This window comes from Mytilus galloprovincialis, chromosome 1 (assembly GCF_965363235.1).
Source record: "Mytilus galloprovincialis chromosome 1, xbMytGall1.hap1.1, whole genome shotgun sequence".
NCBI classification, from domain to species: domain Eukaryota; kingdom Metazoa; phylum Mollusca; class Bivalvia; order Mytilida; family Mytilidae; genus Mytilus; species Mytilus galloprovincialis.
In genome coordinates, this window is record NC_134838.1 from 95,459,612 (window position 1) to 95,479,666 (window position 20,055).

Sequence of the window (20,055 nt, forward strand, 5' to 3'; positions counted from 1 at the left end):
GGTCATAAACCTTGTGTTTAAATTTCATAGATTTCTATTTACTTATACTAACGTTATGGTGCGAAAACCAAGAAAAATGCTTATTTGGGTCCCTTTTTGGCCCCTAATTCCTAAACTGTTGGGACCTAAACTCCCAAAATCAATACCAACCTTCCTTTTGTAGTCATTAACATTGTGTTTAAATTTCATTGATTTCTATTTACTTAAACTAATGTTATTGTGCGAAAACCAAGAATAATGCTTATTTGGGCCCTTTTTTTGGCCCCTAATTCCTAAACTGTTGAGACCAAAACTCCCAAAATCAATCCCAACCGTTCTTTTGTGGTCATAAACCTTGTGTCAAAATTTCATAGATTTCTATTAACTTAAACTAAAGTTATAGTGCGAAAACCAAGAAAATGCTTATTTGGGCCCTTTTTGGCCCTTAATTCCTAAAATGTTGGGACCAAAACTCCCAAAATCAATACCAACCTTCCTTTTGTGGTCATAAACCTTGTGTTAAAATTTCATAGATTTCCATTCACTTTTACTAAAGTTAGAGTGCGAAAACTAAAAGTATTTGGACGCCGGACGACGACGACGACGCCGACGCCGACGCCAACGTGATAGCAATATACGACGAAAATTTTTTCAAAATTTGCGGTCGTATAAAAAGGTAATGGCACAAAAACTAACAAGAAGAAAAAATAAGCGATGCAACGCGACACGACATATTGTACAAATCATTTCGACACGCGTTACCCTGGTGCTATCCCAAAATCCTGGGGAGAACACTGTGAGACTTATCCATAACTTACAAAAACAGAAAACAATGTTCAGTATTCACTTAAATACATGCTATGGCAGATACTTCAGCTCTACCATTGTTAATCCAAGAGTAATTTAACTTTTACATTATACAAATTACCTATTACTTGTTACTGAATTGTTTTCTCAATTATATCCTGGTTGGCAGATGATCAAAAATTTCAAATGGATTTTAAGTTGGCTATAATTTATGTTAAATGTAAAAGTAACAACAACAGAATGTTCACTCTTTCTACTTAGGGAAGCACTTAGTAACAATAGGATTCAGATGAATTTATACCTTGTAATAGTTGCATTTTTACAATAAAAATTCTGCAGCTCTCAAATATATTTGATCATCCCAGATGCTCATCTGACACATGTATTTCTTTCCTGGTAGAATACTAGGACACAACTCAATGACAGAATTGCTACCCAACATTGTGGTATTTAGCATTGTGCATATTAAATTTTCATAACACTTTGCTGAAAAAAACTACAGTGTAACCTGCCTAAGGGCTGTTAAAAAAATGCATGTATGGGGAGGGAAGTAGGCACTTTTTATTTGACCCCACCTTGCATACATTTTAAATCGGATATTTCATTTAAATGTTCAAGCAATCTTTTCCTAAATAACCACCACCCATCAAATTTTAATAAAAAAATTGAGTTTCATAACATTTGGTAAAGACAAACTTAAGTTAGGAATCAAAACCAATTTTTGGGCATACAGACTGACAAGCCCCCTTGGCTAAGGAAGGGACATAAAAAAATTCTATAGGCTTGAACTGAGACTTTGGAAACCAGGTGCTCCGCAGGGCACAGCTTTATACGACCGCAGAGGTTGAACCCTGAACGGTTGGGCAAGTATGGACACAACATTCAAGCTGGATTCAGCTCTAAATTTGGATTGTGATCAAATTCTTGACATAATATGAGTTTCTGACACAAAACAAATGTCAAGATCTTACAAATCTATTATGCAATATAGTGCAATTTCTTCTTCAAACTTTTCAAAAATTTGGAATTTGAGAAATTTGGAAAAAAATTTGGAAACTTCTACCATCCCCCTTTATCATGTTTATTTGCAATAAGTCCAAAGCCTGACATTTCTTTATACATTATTTACAAGTAGTGTAAGGGAAGTTAACCCAAACATACCAAACATTGTATGTTAACTGTTTTTGAACTACCTCCCTTACACTGCTTTAAATTGTCTTAATTGTCCATTGATCAAAAAAACCCTAGTTTTCCCCCTTTTTTTGCCCCTAATTCAAAAACATTTTGAACCATAACCCCCAAAGTCATTACTAATCATCCCTTAATGGTATGGAAACTTGTGGTATAATTTCAGAGAGATTCATACAATTAAACAGAAGTTATTGTTGAAAACTACAAAAATGCTTATTTTGGGCCCCCTTTTTGGCCCCTAATTCCTAAACTATTGGGACCAAAACCCCCAAAATCAATCCCAACTTTCCTTTAGTGGTATTGAACCTTCTGGTAATAATTTATAGAGATCCATTCATTAAATCTAAAGTTATTGCGCGGAAACTAAATGTGTCTTCAGACGACGCAGACATGATACCATTATACCACTTTATAAAAAATGAGATATCCACAAGGAAAAAACTGTAGACCGGCGTGCACCAGATGTACAGAGAAAATTGACAGTCTGTATATGTTAGTTGCACACCAGATGAACGCTAAGCAACTGTTAAGCGTGTGTTGCACAAGTTTGAAGTAAGTTGAAATGCAAAGGTATACGACGCTTGGTGAATGCTACAAGTCCAGGAAATTTTTATGCAGCATAAAAATTTTCATCCAGCTCAATTGTTTGTCAAGCATATACCTGTACACTACAAGCATGTTGAAAACGCAAGATAAGTTTATCGTTACACTTTAACTAAAATGTATGCGGATGTAATAGTACCCATAATTAAACGTCCCAGACACACAGAAAGCACGGGTTAATGTCCAAGATGCAACCGGGACGAGTCTCAAATACTTTCAAGAGACTTTTTTCCTTCGTAGCATGCATTTCATCTACATAAAGCAAACGCCAACATACGTTACTTGGAACGCCCGATAAACGCTTATGTACACTTCTCGTACACCCAATACAAGCTTAAAGCTCGTTGTGCACGTCATACAGATATGATTGACAGCTACATATACTATAGTCTTACCTGGTAGGGAAGTCCAAAACAGCCTGGAAAAGACTGGGAGGAAGGTCTACTGTAATCTTCTGCTGCACTTCCATCTTCATAGGAGTCAGCACTGTAAAGTTTATATAAGTATATGATATACCATGTTTAACAAAACAAGTAACCTTACAGCTACATTCAAGCAATCACCCCCAAACTCCATCAAAACCTTCCTTTCTTTTTATTTTTTATACTTTCTTAGCAGAGTTCGCGAAAACTTTGTTTGACCTATCGGTCATCGGACCGACAAAGAAAGATTATTTGTCAGTCCTACAAAATTTTAGCCAGTCCTAAAAAAATCTGTCAATTTGATCCTAAAATAAAAATAATAACATATTTTATCCAAAAGTAACTTTATTATTATTAGTTTTATTTTTCACAGCCACGGACAAATTAAAAATGAAGGACCAGTTCTGATCTTCTAATTGTTCTTAATTAAAGTCATTTTCTCTATCCATTTCATCATCTGAATCATTTTCTCAGTATTTGTTATCTCCATCTAAGATTTCAATCGCCGATTGTTTGCCATGAGCAAATTTAGCAGGCCACGTGTAGATCGGCACTTTGGTTTCCATAGGTTTCAGTTTGTCCATAACAGGAAACCAGTACGGGAAATTCGTAGCAGGTACATCTGAAGACCGATGTTAACACATATTGGAATTAGTTGTGGTACAACTATTTACTGAGAAAAAAGGCACTGCAACTGCCGTTTTTACATCGGTCATTGGGACCGGCACTAGCTTTCAAAATACTGGTCCGAGCCTCCTTTTGACCGATAGGACCGACCATTTTCGCGAACTCTGTCTTAGTATGGAACCTTGAAGTACAATTCTAGAGAAATCCATAACACTTAAACACAAGTTATTGTCTGGAAACTAGAAAATACTTGTTAATGGCCTCTTTTTTTGCCCCTATAAATTCCTGCATGTTTGCGGTTGTATAAAAGTGTGGAAAACTGATTTTTTAGGTAAAATTTCTAAATCCAAGGACCATAACTCTGCACATTATCATCAGACCAGAACAAAATTATAGCATTATCTGTAACTTGTCATGATTAAACAATATACCAATTTCAAATCAATATCTTCAAGAAAGACAAAAAAAAAAAAGTGTGGAAAACTGATTATCAAAGTGAATTTCTCTGCAAAAAATTATCAGTACGGGAACAAAATTCAAATTTGAAATGTAACTTGTCATGATAAAACTATATACCAATTATTAAATCAATATATTCAAGAAAGACAAAAAAAAGTGTCGAAAACAATTTGCCAGATTGACAGACAGATAGAAGTGCAAACCTTAAGTCACCTTCAACCTTGTAGGTATGGGACAAATAAATCTTTGAATACAAATTTGGTAAGGAATATGATATTAAAACTTTATTTCTAGAATAGTAATCTAAATAAGTTTTTATTTGTGAATATTTACAAGAAAGACTTCATTACTTACTCAGTGCAGCCAGCATAATAATCTGGATTAACTGCTCCAACTCTGAGTACAACACTCATCGTGACGGACCAAAATCTTGCCAATGATCAGGTGATGGGTTTTTCCATGAATAAAGCTGCATTGCATACAATAATAAAACAACTGAAAAGATAAAATATAAAGAAAAGGTTAATCAATAATGAATCAAATGAACCTGCGCTCAAAGGAGCCTGAAACCTTTAGTTTATTTAAAGCCGTCAAATGACATTTATAAGTGTCTTCAGTGCCGTGTTCTCACCAGGATTTTTTTTTAAACTGATTTTTAATATGAAGATCTGCCACAATAGCCAAGGAAGACATTGTCTCAGTGTAGCTTGTCATTTTAGCGCATTGAAAGGACATTTGAGGGAAAAAAATCAGATGTTTTAGCGCCAAAGTAGAACCCATTTTAGTTTTCGCAAAAATGGGCTATCAATGAAATGAAAATACAGGTGAACGGATTAATCCAGCGCTAAAATGGGCTCAAATGTCGGCGCTCAAATGTCCCCTAGAAGTTAAAAAAAATTTCACTTAAAAGTCCTTCGCCCCTTCTGTCATGGATAAAGTGACATTATGTGTCTTCATTGGCGTGTGTTCTCGCCAGGATTTTTTTACCAGTAAAATGGTAATTCTGTGATATTAGATTAGTTTACCTTGTGTTGCAATGCAATTTAACATTTGTATTAATTGCCATTTAGATGATATAAGAAAAAGAAATGTTTTTTCATTCATACACATTTACAGAAATGGACACAAGTTGCTATTAAACTTATCGCAAATTAGAATGCATTAATAATTGAAATGTACATTTGTTATTATTTTTGTTGAATAAACCCGCCTTTTTTCCCAAATGTAAGTATGTAGCACAGAAGTTTGAACTATTTACCACTTTAGTTACATATATTTACACATTTATTTATGCATTTCTTTTACAACTTCACAATTTACTGCACAGGCACTCGTCTCAGAAAAAAATCCTGTATACCTTTATATAACACAAGGTACTTAACTCTCGATTTAGAACCAGATGCTCCGCAGGGCACAGCTTTATATGACCGCAGATGTAGAACCCTGAGCAGTTTGGGCAAGTATGGACACAACATTTAAGCTTGATACAGCTCTGAATTTGGATTGTGATTAAATAATTGACACAACATAGGTTTCTGACACAGAATGAATGTGGTCTAAGAACTTTTTAAACTTCAACTTAAAATTTTTAAATTGGACATTTACCTATTGTGGTCCAATATCCAAAATCTAAATACATGGTTAGATTCAGCATATCATAGAACTCCAAGAATTCAATTTTTGATGAAATCAAAAACATCAATTTTAGACCCTTTAAGACCACAATGTGGACCAATTTGATAACCGGTCCTAAAGATTCCGACAACAAAAGTAGGCGTGTTATACACCATTTTTAAGATAAATCACTTTAGATTTACAAAATAACAAGTTTTAGTGGGGTTGAAAGCCGAGAAATCAGCATATAACAGAATTTCGTCACCGCCGGACATTTTTCTAAATGGCGAGTTAAGTACCTCGTGTTATATAAAAGTATACAGGATTTTTTTTTCTGAGACAAGAGCCTGTGATTTACTGGCATACTTTAATGATTACAAGTAACCTTAAAAAAAAGTTCATTCATCAAACAAATTTCACATGCATAATAGATAATTTATTTCATATAACAAGAAAGGATTATTACCCTTAAAACAAGCATTCTGTGAGTATTGCATGACAATACATAGTCCCATACCAGTTAAAAATTTATTGTATTAGAACAAAATTCTAAGTAGATCTATAACTTGTCATGGTGTAAACTATTTAACAAATATCAAGTCAACATTTTCAAGCAAGACTAAAACCAGATGCTCCGCAGGGCGTAGCTTTATACGACCGCAGAGGTTGAACCCTGAACGGTTAGGGCAAGTATGGACACAACATTCAAGCTGGATTCAGCTCTAAATTTGGATTGTGATTAAATAGTTGACACAGCATAGGTTTCTGACACAGAATGAATGTGTTCTAATGAACTTAAAATTTTTGTTTCTCTTAGAGCAATTCACTATGCTGTTGAATATTAATCCTCTCAAAAAAATGTTTGAAGAAATTTTCTTTTTTATTTATGAAATTTCAAATGAGAAATATTGAACCCAATTTTTTTAATCACATCCCCCTTTCCCTTATTCCAAAACTAATCTCAATTAAAATTTCTAATGGAGTTTGCAACAATAACTACTCATTTAAATACATCATAAAATATTAAGATGTAAAAAACTGCTTGTTATCACTGAATGGTAAAGATTATTTTAATTTATCAGTTGGTAGTAAAAAGTGAATATACATTGTATATTGTATATAACAAAGATTTAAGTTGATTCTGGACAAAGAAAGATAACTCCAATTAAAAAAAAATCTTGCTATTGCACAATATTTTGCAATTAGATATTTCTTGCTTACTATTCTGGACAAAGAAAGATAACTCTAATTAAAAAAAAATTTGATATTTCACAATATTGTGCAATTAGATATTTCTTGCCATTGCTCAATACTGTGCAATTGAAAAGACTTGCTATTACACAATACTTAATATAATAATTTTAGATCCTGATTTGGACCAACTTGAAAACTGGGCCCATAATAAAAAATCTAAGTACATTTTTGGATTCAGCATATCAAAGAACTTCAAGATTTCAATTTTTGTTAAAATCAGACTAAGTTTAATTTTGGACCCTTTGGACCTTAGTGTAGACCAATTTGAAAACAGGACCAAAAATGAAGAATCTACATACACAGTTAGATTTGGAATATCAAAGAACCCCATTTATTCAATTTTTGATGAAATCAAACAAAGTTTAATTTTGGACCCCGATTTGGACCAACTTGAAAACTGGGCCAATAATCAAGAATCTAAGTACATTTTTAGATTCAGCATATCAAAGAACCTAACTGATTCATTTTTTGTCAAAATCAAACTAAGTTTAATTTTGGACCCTTTGGACCTTAATGTAGACCAATTTGAAAACGGGACCAAAAGTTAAGAATCTACATACACAGTCATGACAGTTAGATTCAGCATATCAAAGAACCCCAATTATTCAATTTTGATGAAATCAAACAAAAGTTTAATTTTGGACCCTTTGGGCCCCTTATTATGTTGGGACCAAAACTCCCAAAATCAAACCCAACCTTTCTTTTATGGTCATAAACTTTGTGTTTAAATTTCATAGATTTCTATTACTTATACTAACGTTATGGTGCGAAAACCAAGAAAAATGCTTATTTGGGTCCCTTTTTGGCCCCTAATTCCTAAACTGTTGGGACCTAAACTCCCAAAATCAATACCAACCTTCCTTTTGTAGTCATTAACATTGTGTTTAAATTTCATTGATTTCTATTTACTTAAACTAATGTTATTGTGCGAAAACCAAGAATAATGCTTATTTGGGCCCTTTTTTGGCCCCTAATTCCTAAACTGTTGAGACCAAAACTCCCAAAATCAATCCCAACCGTTCTTTTGTGGTCATAAACCTTGTGTCAAAATTTCATAGATTTCTATTAACTTAAACTAAAGTTATAGTGCGAAAACCAAGAAAATGCTTATTTGGGCCCTTTTTGGTCCCTAATTCCTAAAATGTTGGGACCAAAACTCCCAAAATCAATACCAACCTTCCTTTTGTGGTCATAAACCTTGTGTTAAAATTTCATAGATTTCCATTCACTTTTACTAAAGTTAGAGTGCGAAAACTAAAAGTATTCGGACGCCGGACGACGACGACGACGACGACGACGACGACGACGACGACGACGCAGACGCCAACGTGATAGCAATATACGACGAAAATTTTTTCAAAATTTGCGGTCGTATAAAAAAGTAGAAAACTGATTATTTAAGGGAATTTTTTAAGTCCACGGACCATAACTCTGCATCATCAGACAGGAACAAAATTTGAACTTGATCTGCAACTTTTCATGATTAAACTATACACCAATTTTAAAATCAATATCTTCAAGCATGACGAAAAAAAAGGGGCAGAAACTGATTGAGTGAATTTTTTAAGTCAAAGGACCATAACTCTGCACAAAATAATCAGAACAGAACAAAATTTGAACTTGATCTGTAACTTGTCATGATCAAACAATACACCAAATATCAAATCAATATCTTTAAGCATGAAGAAAAAAAGTGGAAAACTGATTTGCCTCACTGACTTATGGACAGACAGACCAAGTTCAAACCTAAAGTCTCCTTTGACTTCGTTTGTAGGGGACTAATAAAAAGTAGTTAAATAATTTTAAAGACATGTTAAAATATATGCTTACATATCTAATTAAAGATACACCTTTCTGTTTTTACTGGAATAAAATTCCCCCTTTTTAATATTTATAGTGGGTTTATATCAATAAAGAAAGCTATTTGCCAATTCAAACATACAACACTTGAAAAGAAAATGGTTGATAACTTTACCATTCTAAAACATTGCCACCAGAAAAAAATCATGATTTGACAAACAGGTTTTAGAACATTTTCTCACCAAAGTTCTCTCCCTTCAAAACAACTTTCTGGTTACATTTCAACAAAATGGTGCTTGCATAGCTACTATAAATCATTAATGTAAGCTATTCCAAATTCCAAGCAAGCCTCTATTAGTATTGATTAATAACTGCATGTTAAAAGTTTGAATAGCAAACCTGACAAGTAGATATTTCTTTATATGCAATTTAGCATTTTATTTTCCATTAAGCCTTTAACCGATAACCGCCATAACAGAAGCTACTCTAAGACAATGGCTTCCCTGTCTATTGTGACACAAGTGGCAGATCTTCATATTAAATATCAATAAAAAAAATTTCAGTGGTTATGTTTTTCAGGGTTCGACACTAACGCTAGCCCGAGACTAGTAAATTTTGTGTCGGGCTAGTAAATGTCCATGGCTCGGTAGCCCGAGGGGCTAGTAAATTTATTTGTCATTGAACATCAATCTGTTGTACTTTCGGCAACGTACAGTCCAAACACCGGTCATATCTGACAACTTCATCGAATATTGTCTACACTGGTTCCACAACCTCTTTAATTACATACAGATACAGATACTGGAGGGTAAAATTTCTACCGTAAACCAGTCGCTATATACAGTCAACTCGGTCTAAGATTACTCGGCCAATAAAGTAAGAATGAACCACGTTTCAAGATAACCCGTTTTGAAATAAACATTAATTATACTGCATATACATTTTGGTTTTATTATATTTTATTATTAATCACATGAGAGATCCTGATAAAGTGTGTGCATAGTTTAGCCTTATCTATTACATAGTCGTCGCGTAAAGTTTAAATTGGAAATGTCCTTTCGTTCTTAAAATAGAGCGTTGAAAGGTTCCCTGTTGAATTTTTCCTTTACTCCAAAGGTACACGTGGTGATGAAAACTTTTCGATCTTCTCTGTCTTTATCAAATTAGCGTTTGTCATGTCGTCATAATTCTTTTCGTATTGCTCGGGATTTATCATTACAGTTGCAATGGACTGAAACGAAAGTAAATTTCCGGTAATAATATTAAATGTGATTAGCTTCATTTTGAGAGCTGAGGGGTGATGATGATAACAAGACTAAGTCATTGGTATCAGAAGCGTACATTGCACGTACCGGGATGTATGCATGTCATAATGCATTAACAAGAACAGGGTTAAAACTCGTCATGAGACAAATCAGTTGGAACATGAAGACTCAGCATCAGAAACCAAAAGTAAAATAGGGGACAAGTCAACTTATTTATGTAAATAAATTAAACAAAAACATTGTTTTTTTTTAATTTGATTATTTTAGTTGATGAGTTTTTTGTAAGCAAAAAAAGTGTCCCATGAAATTGTGTCTTCTTGAACAATATTTTTTTTTTAATTTTTTTTTTTTTTTTTTTATGAAGATATAAACAAGTATGAAATAGTTATTTTTCAGACTGAAAACATGCCTCAGAATGCAGGATTTTGCATCTAAATTTCAAAAATTTTCTGGGGGCATGCCCCTAGCAAGTTCGCGAGCCTACGACCCACTCACCGGGCTACCTGACACAGAACAGGGCTAGTTGACTATCATTTTTACTAGCCAGGGCTAGTGCCTACAAAAGTTAGTGTCAACCCCTGTTTTTTATTTTTGTTAATTTTGTTGTCAGAAACAATCAAAATTTGCAAATTTTCAGCATAAAAATAGTCTTTAATAGATTAAATACACAAATTCAACTTATTTTCCCAAAATCGTAATTTTGTTACAAGGTTAAACATATTCCTTACCCTTAGTGCTGTCCATTTGAAGTGTTTTTGTACATTATAAAACAACCTTTCAGGTCGTATAAAAAATGTCCCTCATTTAAAATTCAAGTAAAAAAATTATCTGATTTTGACACGGTTTACAACTCAAGGAAGCGTCATATTTACATCTGGGTATTGAATAAAGAAATATAACTTGTGTTTGCAATGATTTTCAGCTGGAAATATAAAAAGACTATTTCTGATCCCTGTAAACTAGGAACATCATTAGTGTGAATCCTGGAGAATTCTTGTTGGAATAAATAATCTATACCATTTATTCTGTTAGGAACATATATACTGTAATTTTAATTCCAGTGAAAATAATATTCCAGAATGCTTTTTCCACTAGAAACTAATATTATATATCAACCGGGTTTCTGCCTGAGTAAACCAACACAATCACTAAAATTTAGATTATCTTCCCATTATAACTAAAAGTATCGAAGCTCTTTGTTAGAGAAGGCGATAAATGCTTACTGTAATGTTTGCTATAGAAACAAAAAAAAAATAAAAAGTTAATAGAAACAAATAAAATGACAATTTTCTTCTCAATTACGATGTGTTCTATTTTAAATACACCATTTGCATAATGTTTCAATTTATCTATTACATAGTTAAGCAGAACAATTAGATATCAAGTCGTTGACATGGGTATCTATCAAGTTGGATGTAGAAAATGCATAATCTCCGATTTTTTGGAAAAAAATACCACAGACGGACAATATATCAATCTATTAGGCCGAGAAAAAAAAGATCTATGTTTCCGGTAACCCGACCGACCCTGTTTTTTAGCCCCGACCCTAACTTTTTTATTGGATCTTCCAAAAAAAAAAAAAAAAAAAATTGTATCAACCGACCCCGTTTTTGACACAGGCTTCTGATAGATGACAAAATATTTTTTCTCTCTTGCTTCTACTTGCATAGAAAGCCAGTGAAACATTTTATTAATGTCAAAAGGTATTCCAAATAGGTTAAAATCCAAGAAATTTGCACAGCAGGTGCTTCAAAAGCATTGCAAATGGCACACTTCCGGTTTTTGAAACTAATTACGGATTCGGACTTGGAAAAACCATAATTTTCCGGATTTCATTTACGATGTCAAAAAAAAAAAAAAAAAAAAAAAAAAGAATTCCGACCTACCGACCCTATTTTTCAAAATGATGTTACCGGAAACACATATCTTTTTTTTTTAGGCCTTAGTATTAGATCAGTAATTTTTGTGTCTGCCCTTCCATTATGTGACTGAAGAAAAAATTCTAAAAAGTGGGTATCAATTGTATCAAAAAGAGAAAATCGAGTGCACCTTTATATGTTAGGGAGTGTTTGAGTTGAATATTTTGTCTTGAAAACGTACAAAGCAAGAATATTTGATATATCATCTCGCTTCAGATTCTATCATTTTTATATATCAAAGCTACAGGTTGATTTTATGACATAAAAAAATCACAGTACTAAAAGATGAAATATATGGATCAATTGAAATACCTATCTAATGAATCATAAAAACAAAGTAGGCGTGTTCGAATTTTTTTACTAAAAGTACTTAACGACAGTCTTTCAAGTTGGATGATTAAAATGCAAATCTTCGAGAAATTTTTTTTTTTGTGTGATAACTAAGGTTTATAGTCTTCAACCACTAAAATCTAGTCTGCCCTTCCACGAAATATTTAATTATTCTTTTTAAATGTTTACGAATTTTCAAAAATTCCACCTACAACTGATTAGACAATAGTTTTAAGGTGAATCAATGCAAACAAGATCATTAACTGATGCTCATTAGCTAGGAGATACATTTGTCTTTTAAAATACAACTGACATATTAGGATTGTAAGGTAGTCCAAATAATTATGACGTCTTGAAAGGCTATTATAATTTTTTTTCTTTGACGCCTTACATCGACGTCATAATGCTGAAGCCGCCATTTTCGGTTGGACTTTGAGAGCATATTTTGCTCTCAACTTTGAGACCCAATTTAGCCATCAAATTTTCATTGAAGGCTAAAACAAAATGCATAAACAAAAATTCTTACCTTTTATGTGTTTGTTTGTGCAAAATATTTCCAATTAATCCCTACAGAAATAATAATATAAGGAACAATTCCATCCGAGGCGGGAACATGTCGACTGCATTTTTTAAAACGTTTGTCTGATTTCCTTTAAGAAGATTATAAAATAATTTTCACACCAAACTCGGTAAAACCCGAATTTCCGGAACCATTGTTTTACATTATCCGGAAATTCAGGTCGGTGAAAATGTACCGAGTTTGGTTAAAAAATATATTTTATACACCTAAAATGAAGCATCTTTAGGAGAAATCAGCTAAACGTTTTAATAAAGCAGTAAATTCCTTTTCAAAGTCCAACTGAATATATGAGTTTGGCGTTATGACGTCGATGTAAGGCGTCAAAGAAAAAAATTATAATAGCCTTTCAAGACGTCATAATTATTTGGACTAGATTGTAAGGGTGCTATGCAGATAAATTTATCGTTTTCCAAGAGCTAAATTGGTGGCGCGTCATCCCTGCAATGGCTTCCATTTCAACGATTGTGAAAATTAACTGGTGTAATGGGGAGATAATTTTGACGAAGTAGAATCCTGACTGTACTATAAAAGGGATATTTTCTGACAGATAAGTACAGATTCTAATATGAAGATATATGACAAAATTTCCGTATGTATGAAAAAGAATCTGCACATAAAAAATAACAACTCTTAAAAAGGTTGTCCCACACTTCAATCTTCATTGAGAATTTTATTCAAATCTTTGAATTTAGTAGACAAAATGAGGATAGATAACAAAAAGAGAGAACTGTCACCATGACAAAGAATATGAAGTGAATAATATATCTACAATATTATTATTAACATGTATAAAAAAATACAATTGATAGAAGGAATCATTTATATTGGATTTTAGAATGCTGTAGTGCAAAAAAAACAAGTATACCAGCAATTCATATTCATAAAGCGGTAGCCCTCATTTTTTTCTTCAAATAATGTATTTCCAAACGAATTTATTCATCAGTACAACGAATATTTTGGGCAAAAAACATGGCGGATAATTTTTGACAAGTAAATGTAGGTCATGTCTGCATGTCTTACAAGTTCTATAAGGCATTCGGAAATGATTTTGTGCTCATTAATTAGACATCTTACCTTAAAACAAAGTGTTAAAATCACATACGCTGTCAAGCAGTATATTATTATACGCAATAACCAGCGTCTTATTTGGATACAGAAATGTCAAAACAAATCGTTTGCAAACAACGAATCAAAACAGAACGTTTTTTGTAATGATGCGAATGTTTTACGTTCCAAAAGTAAGCACACTTATTCTTCGGTGTATATTTAAGCTTGTCAACACCATGTCATGAACATGAAATGAGTTATTAAACAAATATAAGTGAATGTTTTGGTTAGCTCAGGTACGACAACTTCAAAGAATAGCCGCCATTACCGGAGTATACGGGGTTCTCATTTGGAAAGTCAGTGCTTCATTTCCGCCTATTTTTTTCGTCAAATAAAATTATATAAAGCATATTTTCAGATTTTAAATCAAAAAGTTTTATCTGAGAATTAATATGTGCAAATTTCAAATTTATTTGCAAATTTGTTGATATATTTTCACGGAAGTCAAAATCTGACATGCGCTCTTCGTTCAAGTACTTGTCAAACTACATGTAAACATACCCGATAATTTGTTGCTATATTTAACCTCAAATAATGATAGATCCGTCGTCGAGTGAGGATGAATCGGACCAAGAAACAAATGAAGATGAAAACTCTGATGGACATAGTTTGCACAACAGTACAGAGCGTGGAAGTTTATCTGCAAGTGGGGATAACTTGAGTGTCACCGGCCCACAGAGGTCCAACAGTATCCGACCATCTAGTCCTAGTCCTTCCCTTGCCAGTGACAGGGAAAAAGTTGTTGAAGACACTGAAAAACTAGAGAGAGAAGAAGAAGAAAGAAAAAAACGGTTACAACTGTATGTATTTGTCATGCGATGTATTGCCTATCCTTTTAATGCTAAACAGCCAACAGACATGGCAAGAAGGCAAACTAAAGTGACTAAGCAACAACTTCAAACAATTAAAGAAAGGTTTCATGCATTTCTCAATGGAGAAACTAGTATCGTTGCAGACGAAGCATTCACAAATGCTGTTCAGAGTTATTATGAAGTCTTTCTGAAAAGTGACAGAGTTGCCAATATGGTTCGAAGTGGTGGTTGTTCAGCAAATGATTTTAGAGAAGTGTTCAAAAATAACATTGAAAAAAGAGTAAGAAGCCTTCCGGAAATTGATGGATTAAGCAAAGAAACAGTATTAAGTTCATGGATGACCAAATTTGATGCAATATTTCGAGGCGAAGAAGACCCAAGAAAGCAACCACAACGAATGACAACTGCAGCTTCTGAGCTAATTCTTAGTAAAGAGCAGTTGTATGAAATGTTCCAGAATATATTAGGGGTGAAGAAATATGAGCATCAAATTTTGTACAATGCATGTCAGGTTTGTACATTTATAATATGTATTGTTTGTCATGTTAGGGAATGATGTTTTGCAATGGGATAGCAAGGGTACAAAAATATAACAAGTACAGTGGAGTCCCCGGTGTCTGCGTGGCTGGTGATACTGCGCATTAGCTGATTTCGTCATATCAACAAAGTAACACAAATAATATCGTTCTTGTTATTGTTTAAGCCTTCCAAAGGGACAAAAAAGAAGAAGATTGATAAGTTCAAGAATTAAATAATAACTGCAATCCTGTGATTTACAATATTTGGCCAATTTCCATTAAGAAAATTACATCATCAGATAAAATTTGTTTAATTAAATCAAATTTATATTAGATTGAAATATTTTTTGCTCTGCATCATTGGCAGTGTGCTTGGTTCAATTTCAGCTATATTTCGGAGTAGAAAATCTTTCCTACATGTATATTCATTATATGAGCTATTTTTGGAAATCATTCGTGAAATCACCCAACATTGGAGGAACTCTCAGAAAAGGGGTTTCCCTAATTTTGGACGCACAATACACAAAATATTGAGGGTGAAACCATACAAACAGAAGATTTTATGAAACAAAAGTATGTTATGAATGTGTTCACACAATACATGTATTATCCAATTATTGGTTTTATCAGTTGAATGTTATATAAGCAATGCTTAAATGTTCTACAGGGCTCATGCTAGCAGATGACTTTGTCTAACAGTCAAGAGCAAAACATGTATGTAGTCGCCCTGTTGTTTACCATACTCCCTTTCCGTCGCTTTCTTCATCTGCAATTTTTTATTATACCAAATCGATGAAACATGATCAATTTTTCATTTATAAGTAATGAAATTCAAAGAAATAAACAATTTATTTTTTTTAGAAAAGAGGTTAAAGCTTTGACTTTACCGTTTGTTGCATGACATTTCTGACACTCTGTGGTTAAAGTTTTTCCAATTTTAATAACTTTCTTAAGTTATTGTGGATTTGTACACAGAAGCTTGTTTATAATCAAAAGCTAGTATATCTAAACAGATATTTTGTAAAAATTTATTTCATGTTTTTCCGTATATTACTTATACATGGACCTAGTTTTTCTTCCAATTAACATTACATACAGTTACAGTTAAAGGTTTTAAAACATTTTATTAGATTCATAAACAATCCTGGATTTTTACCAAACTTGGACAGAAACCTTTTACAATCAAAAGACACATGTAGTACAAAATGTATTTAGAGGAAAATTTGTAATAATTTCTTCCTCATTTTTGTTGAGCCTGTGACTGACAGCAAAAGTGGGTGAGACACTGGGTTCCATGGAACCGAAACCTTACAATTTATTAAACGACCGCAAAAAGATTTTCTGTCCTATATTGGTATCACTTTGTCATTGTTCGAAGACATTTGGTTTCTAATATATGATACTACTAGTTATTTGCGTATTTCACAATTCATTGTTGTTATATAATTATTATTATTTGTTAATATAAAATCTGAATATTAGCCAGGCCAAAAATAAAATATTGTTTGTTTCCCCTCCCCCGACAGACTTGGTAAAATTGCCGCAACTCGAAAAAATTTTATTGGCCATTCTTGTCAAAAAATTTTTTTTTTGCTATGTTGTTCTTGTTGATATCTTTCCGATGCTGTAGTAAACATGCGTTTTTTTTTTGGTCATACCTTTCCGATGCTGTAGTCAACAAGCGTTTAAAATCAAGGCATTTTTGCATTGAAGCGTCTATATATATGATTCGGAATCAAGGAAAACAAATATAATGCCTTGCCAAACGATTTGTGTTGTGTGCAAGGGTGATATTTGAAAATAAAAAATCTGAAGCATCTTTCAACCCACTGAATGCACCTTGATTGGCTTTGTCTTTTACCTCTGTTCCTGTTTAAAGGATAAAATCTTTTGAGTAAAACTTGTCTGAATTGTGCTTTGAAATCAATCTACTTTGTCATAGACTTCGAACAGGTTGGGCACAAATCAGAAAATGTTGGATATGTGATTCCCTGCTTTCTGGTGTAAACAAGACCAGTTTAAATGTGTTTTTATTTTTCAATTTATGGCATGAAATAAAGGGCACGTTTTACGTTATAAGACCCTCATAACTGCATCAGTTGAATTTGTAAATACTCAAAGTATTCTAGGAACAACAAAACATGAATAAGTGAAGCCTTGTTTTTTCTAGAACTCGAAAAAACATACAAATCTTTTGTTTGGGAATTAATTGACCAAGCTGCATGATCCAGGTGTAACTGAACATAACTGAATTATGTTCACTTCTATTGAAAATTTTTATTCATTGAATTTTAATTCCCAAGTCATTAACATGCATCAAATTAGACTTGAAATAAGCTTGATTTTTAACTAATTAAACACTTGCTTTCATTAAACATTGTTATCACATGAAGAATGTGTGCTTTTGTAGATTCCATACCATAAAATGAATAGGAAAAAAGGAGGCCCCTGTATACTGTTTTAAACACCAGAAAACTGGGGTGTACACTGAATACAGGGAATGCTCCACTTTTTAGCTCACCTGGCCCGAAGGGCCAAGTGAGCTTTTCTCATCACTTGGCGTCCGGCGTCCGTCGTCCGTCGTCCGTCGTCCGTCGTCCGTCGTCGTCCGTCGTTAACTTTTACAAAAATCTTCTCCTCTGAAACTACTGGGCTAATTTCAACCAAACTTGGTTACAATCATCATTGGGGTATCTAGTTTAAAAATTGTGTTCGGTGACCCCGCCAACCAACCAAGATGGCTGCCATGGCTAAAAATAGAACATGGGGGTAAAATGCAGTTTTTGGCTTATAACTCAAAAACCAAAGCATTTAGAGCAAATCTGACATGGGGTAAAATTGTTTATCAGGTCAAGATCTAACTGTCCTGAAATTTTCAGATGAATCGGACAACCCGTTGTTAGGTTGCTGCCCCTGAATTGGTAATTTTAAGAAAATTTTTGCTGTTTTTGGTTATTATCTTGAATATTATTATAGATAGAGATAAACTGTAAATAGAAAAAATGTTAAACAAAGTAAGATTTACAAATAAGTCAACAGGTCCAAAATGGTCAGTTGACCCCTTTAGGAGTTATTGCCCTTTATAGTCAATTTTTAACCATTTTTCGTAAATCTTAGTTATCTTTTACAAAAATCTTCTCCTCTGAAACTACTGGGCCAAATTTAACCAAATATGGCCAAAATCATAATTAGGGTATTTAGTTAAAAAATTGTGTCCGGTGACCCGCACAACAAACCAAGATGGCCGCCATGGCTAAAAATAGAACATAGGGGTAAAATGCAGTTTTTGGCTTATAACTCAAAAACCAAAGCAATTAGAGCAAATCTGACAGGATGAAAGTTGTTTATTAGGTCAAGATCTAACTTTCCTGAAATTTTCAGATGAATCGGACAACCCTTTGTTAGGTTGCTGCCCCTGAATTGGTAATTTTAAGGAAATTTTTGCTATTTTTGGTTATTTTCTTGAATATTATTATAGATAGAGATAAACTGTAAATAGAAAAAATGTTTAGCAAAGTAAGATTTACAAATAAGTCAACAGGTCCAAAATGGTCAGTTGACCCCTTTAGGAGTTATTGTCCTTTATAGTCAATTTTTAACCATTTTTTTCGTAAATCTTAGTTATATTTTACAAAAATCTTCTCCTCTGAAACTACTGGGCCAAATAAAAGCAAACTTGGCCACAATCATCATTGGGGTATCTAGTTTAAAAATTGTGTCCAGTGACCCAGCCAACCAACCAAGATGGCCGCCATGGCTAAAAATAGAACATAGGGGTAAAATGCAGTTTTGGGCTTATAACTTAAAAACCAAAGCATTTAGAGCAAATCTGACAGTGGAAAAAGTTGTTTATCAAGTCCAGATCTATCTGATCTAAAATTTTCAGATGAATTGGACAACTGGTTGTTAGGTTGCTGCCCCTGCATTGGTAATTTTAAGGAAGTTTTGCTGTTTTTTGTTATTATCTTGAATACTATTATAGATAGAGATAATCTGTAAACAGCAATAATGTTCAGAAAAGTAAGATTTACAAATAAGTCAACGTGACTGAAATGGTCAATTGACCCCCTAAGGAGTTATTGTCCTTTATAGTCAATTTTTTAAAATTTTCATAAAATTTGTAAATTTTTACTAACATTTTCCACTGAAACTACTTGGCCAAGTTCATTATAGATAAAGATAATTGTAAGCAGCAAGAATGTTCAGTAAAGTAAGATGTACAAACACTTCACCATCACCAAAACACAATTTTTTATGAATCTATCTGCGTCCTTTGTTTAATATTCACATATACCAAGGTGAGCGACACAGGCTCTTTAGAGCCTCTAGTTTTTTTACTTATCTTACCTGTTGAATTTTGAAAAAAATTCAATATAGAAAAATTATATATAGAAATAAAATAAGATAATTGCCTACCTACCTACCCATACCCTGATAACCTCAGTCGGGGAGGGGAAACAAAGATATTTTTAATGTTGGCCCCATTTACGATGACAAAAATATAAGATTTTGAAAGAATGATGAATTATTAAAATTAAATTGTTTTGAAGAACGTCCTAGATGTGTAAAATGGTTTACATATCAAGCAAGATGGTGGCTACTAAATTCAACGCACAAATACTTCAAAGTTCAGAGATCAATATTTAAAAAATGATCCAACTTCCAAGAAATCTTTTGAAAAACAGCAGTTTGCAATGACAAAATGTATAAAATTTCATAGAAACAATTTGTTAAACATGAACATAAATAATTATGAAGAAAACATGAG

General features: G+C 33.1%; 2 protein-coding genes across 10 annotated transcripts in view; one reads left to right on the forward strand and one right to left on the reverse strand.

Annotated features, from left to right (window-relative positions):
• LOC143045733 (uncharacterized) overlaps window positions 1-14,243 on the reverse strand; it is a 40,897-nt gene extending 26,654 nt beyond the window's left edge. For both annotated transcript variants that reach the window (XM_076218457.1, XM_076218449.1), the window contains exons 1-3: window positions 13,925-14,243; window positions 4,443-4,583; window positions 2,976-3,066 (exon numbers count right to left, since the gene is read on the reverse strand). In XM_076218457.1, coding sequence (XP_076074572.1) covers window positions 2,976-3,066; window positions 4,443-4,501 — 150 coding nt within the window. In that variant the 5' untranslated portion in view covers window positions 4,502-4,583; window positions 13,925-14,243. The remainder of the gene's footprint in view (window positions 1-2,975; window positions 3,067-4,442; window positions 4,584-13,924) is intronic.
• A 168-nt stretch (window positions 14,244-14,411) lies between these two features.
• Window positions 14,412-20,055, forward strand: part of LOC143045747 (calcium-dependent secretion activator 1-like) — a 64,222-nt gene continuing 58,578 nt past the window's right edge. For all 8 annotated transcript variants that reach the window (XM_076218490.1, XM_076218468.1, XM_076218476.1 and 5 more), the window contains exon 1: window positions 14,412-15,280. In XM_076218490.1, coding sequence (XP_076074605.1) covers window positions 14,492-15,280 — 789 coding nt within the window. In that variant the 5' untranslated portion in view covers window positions 14,412-14,491. The remainder of the gene's footprint in view (window positions 15,281-20,055) is intronic.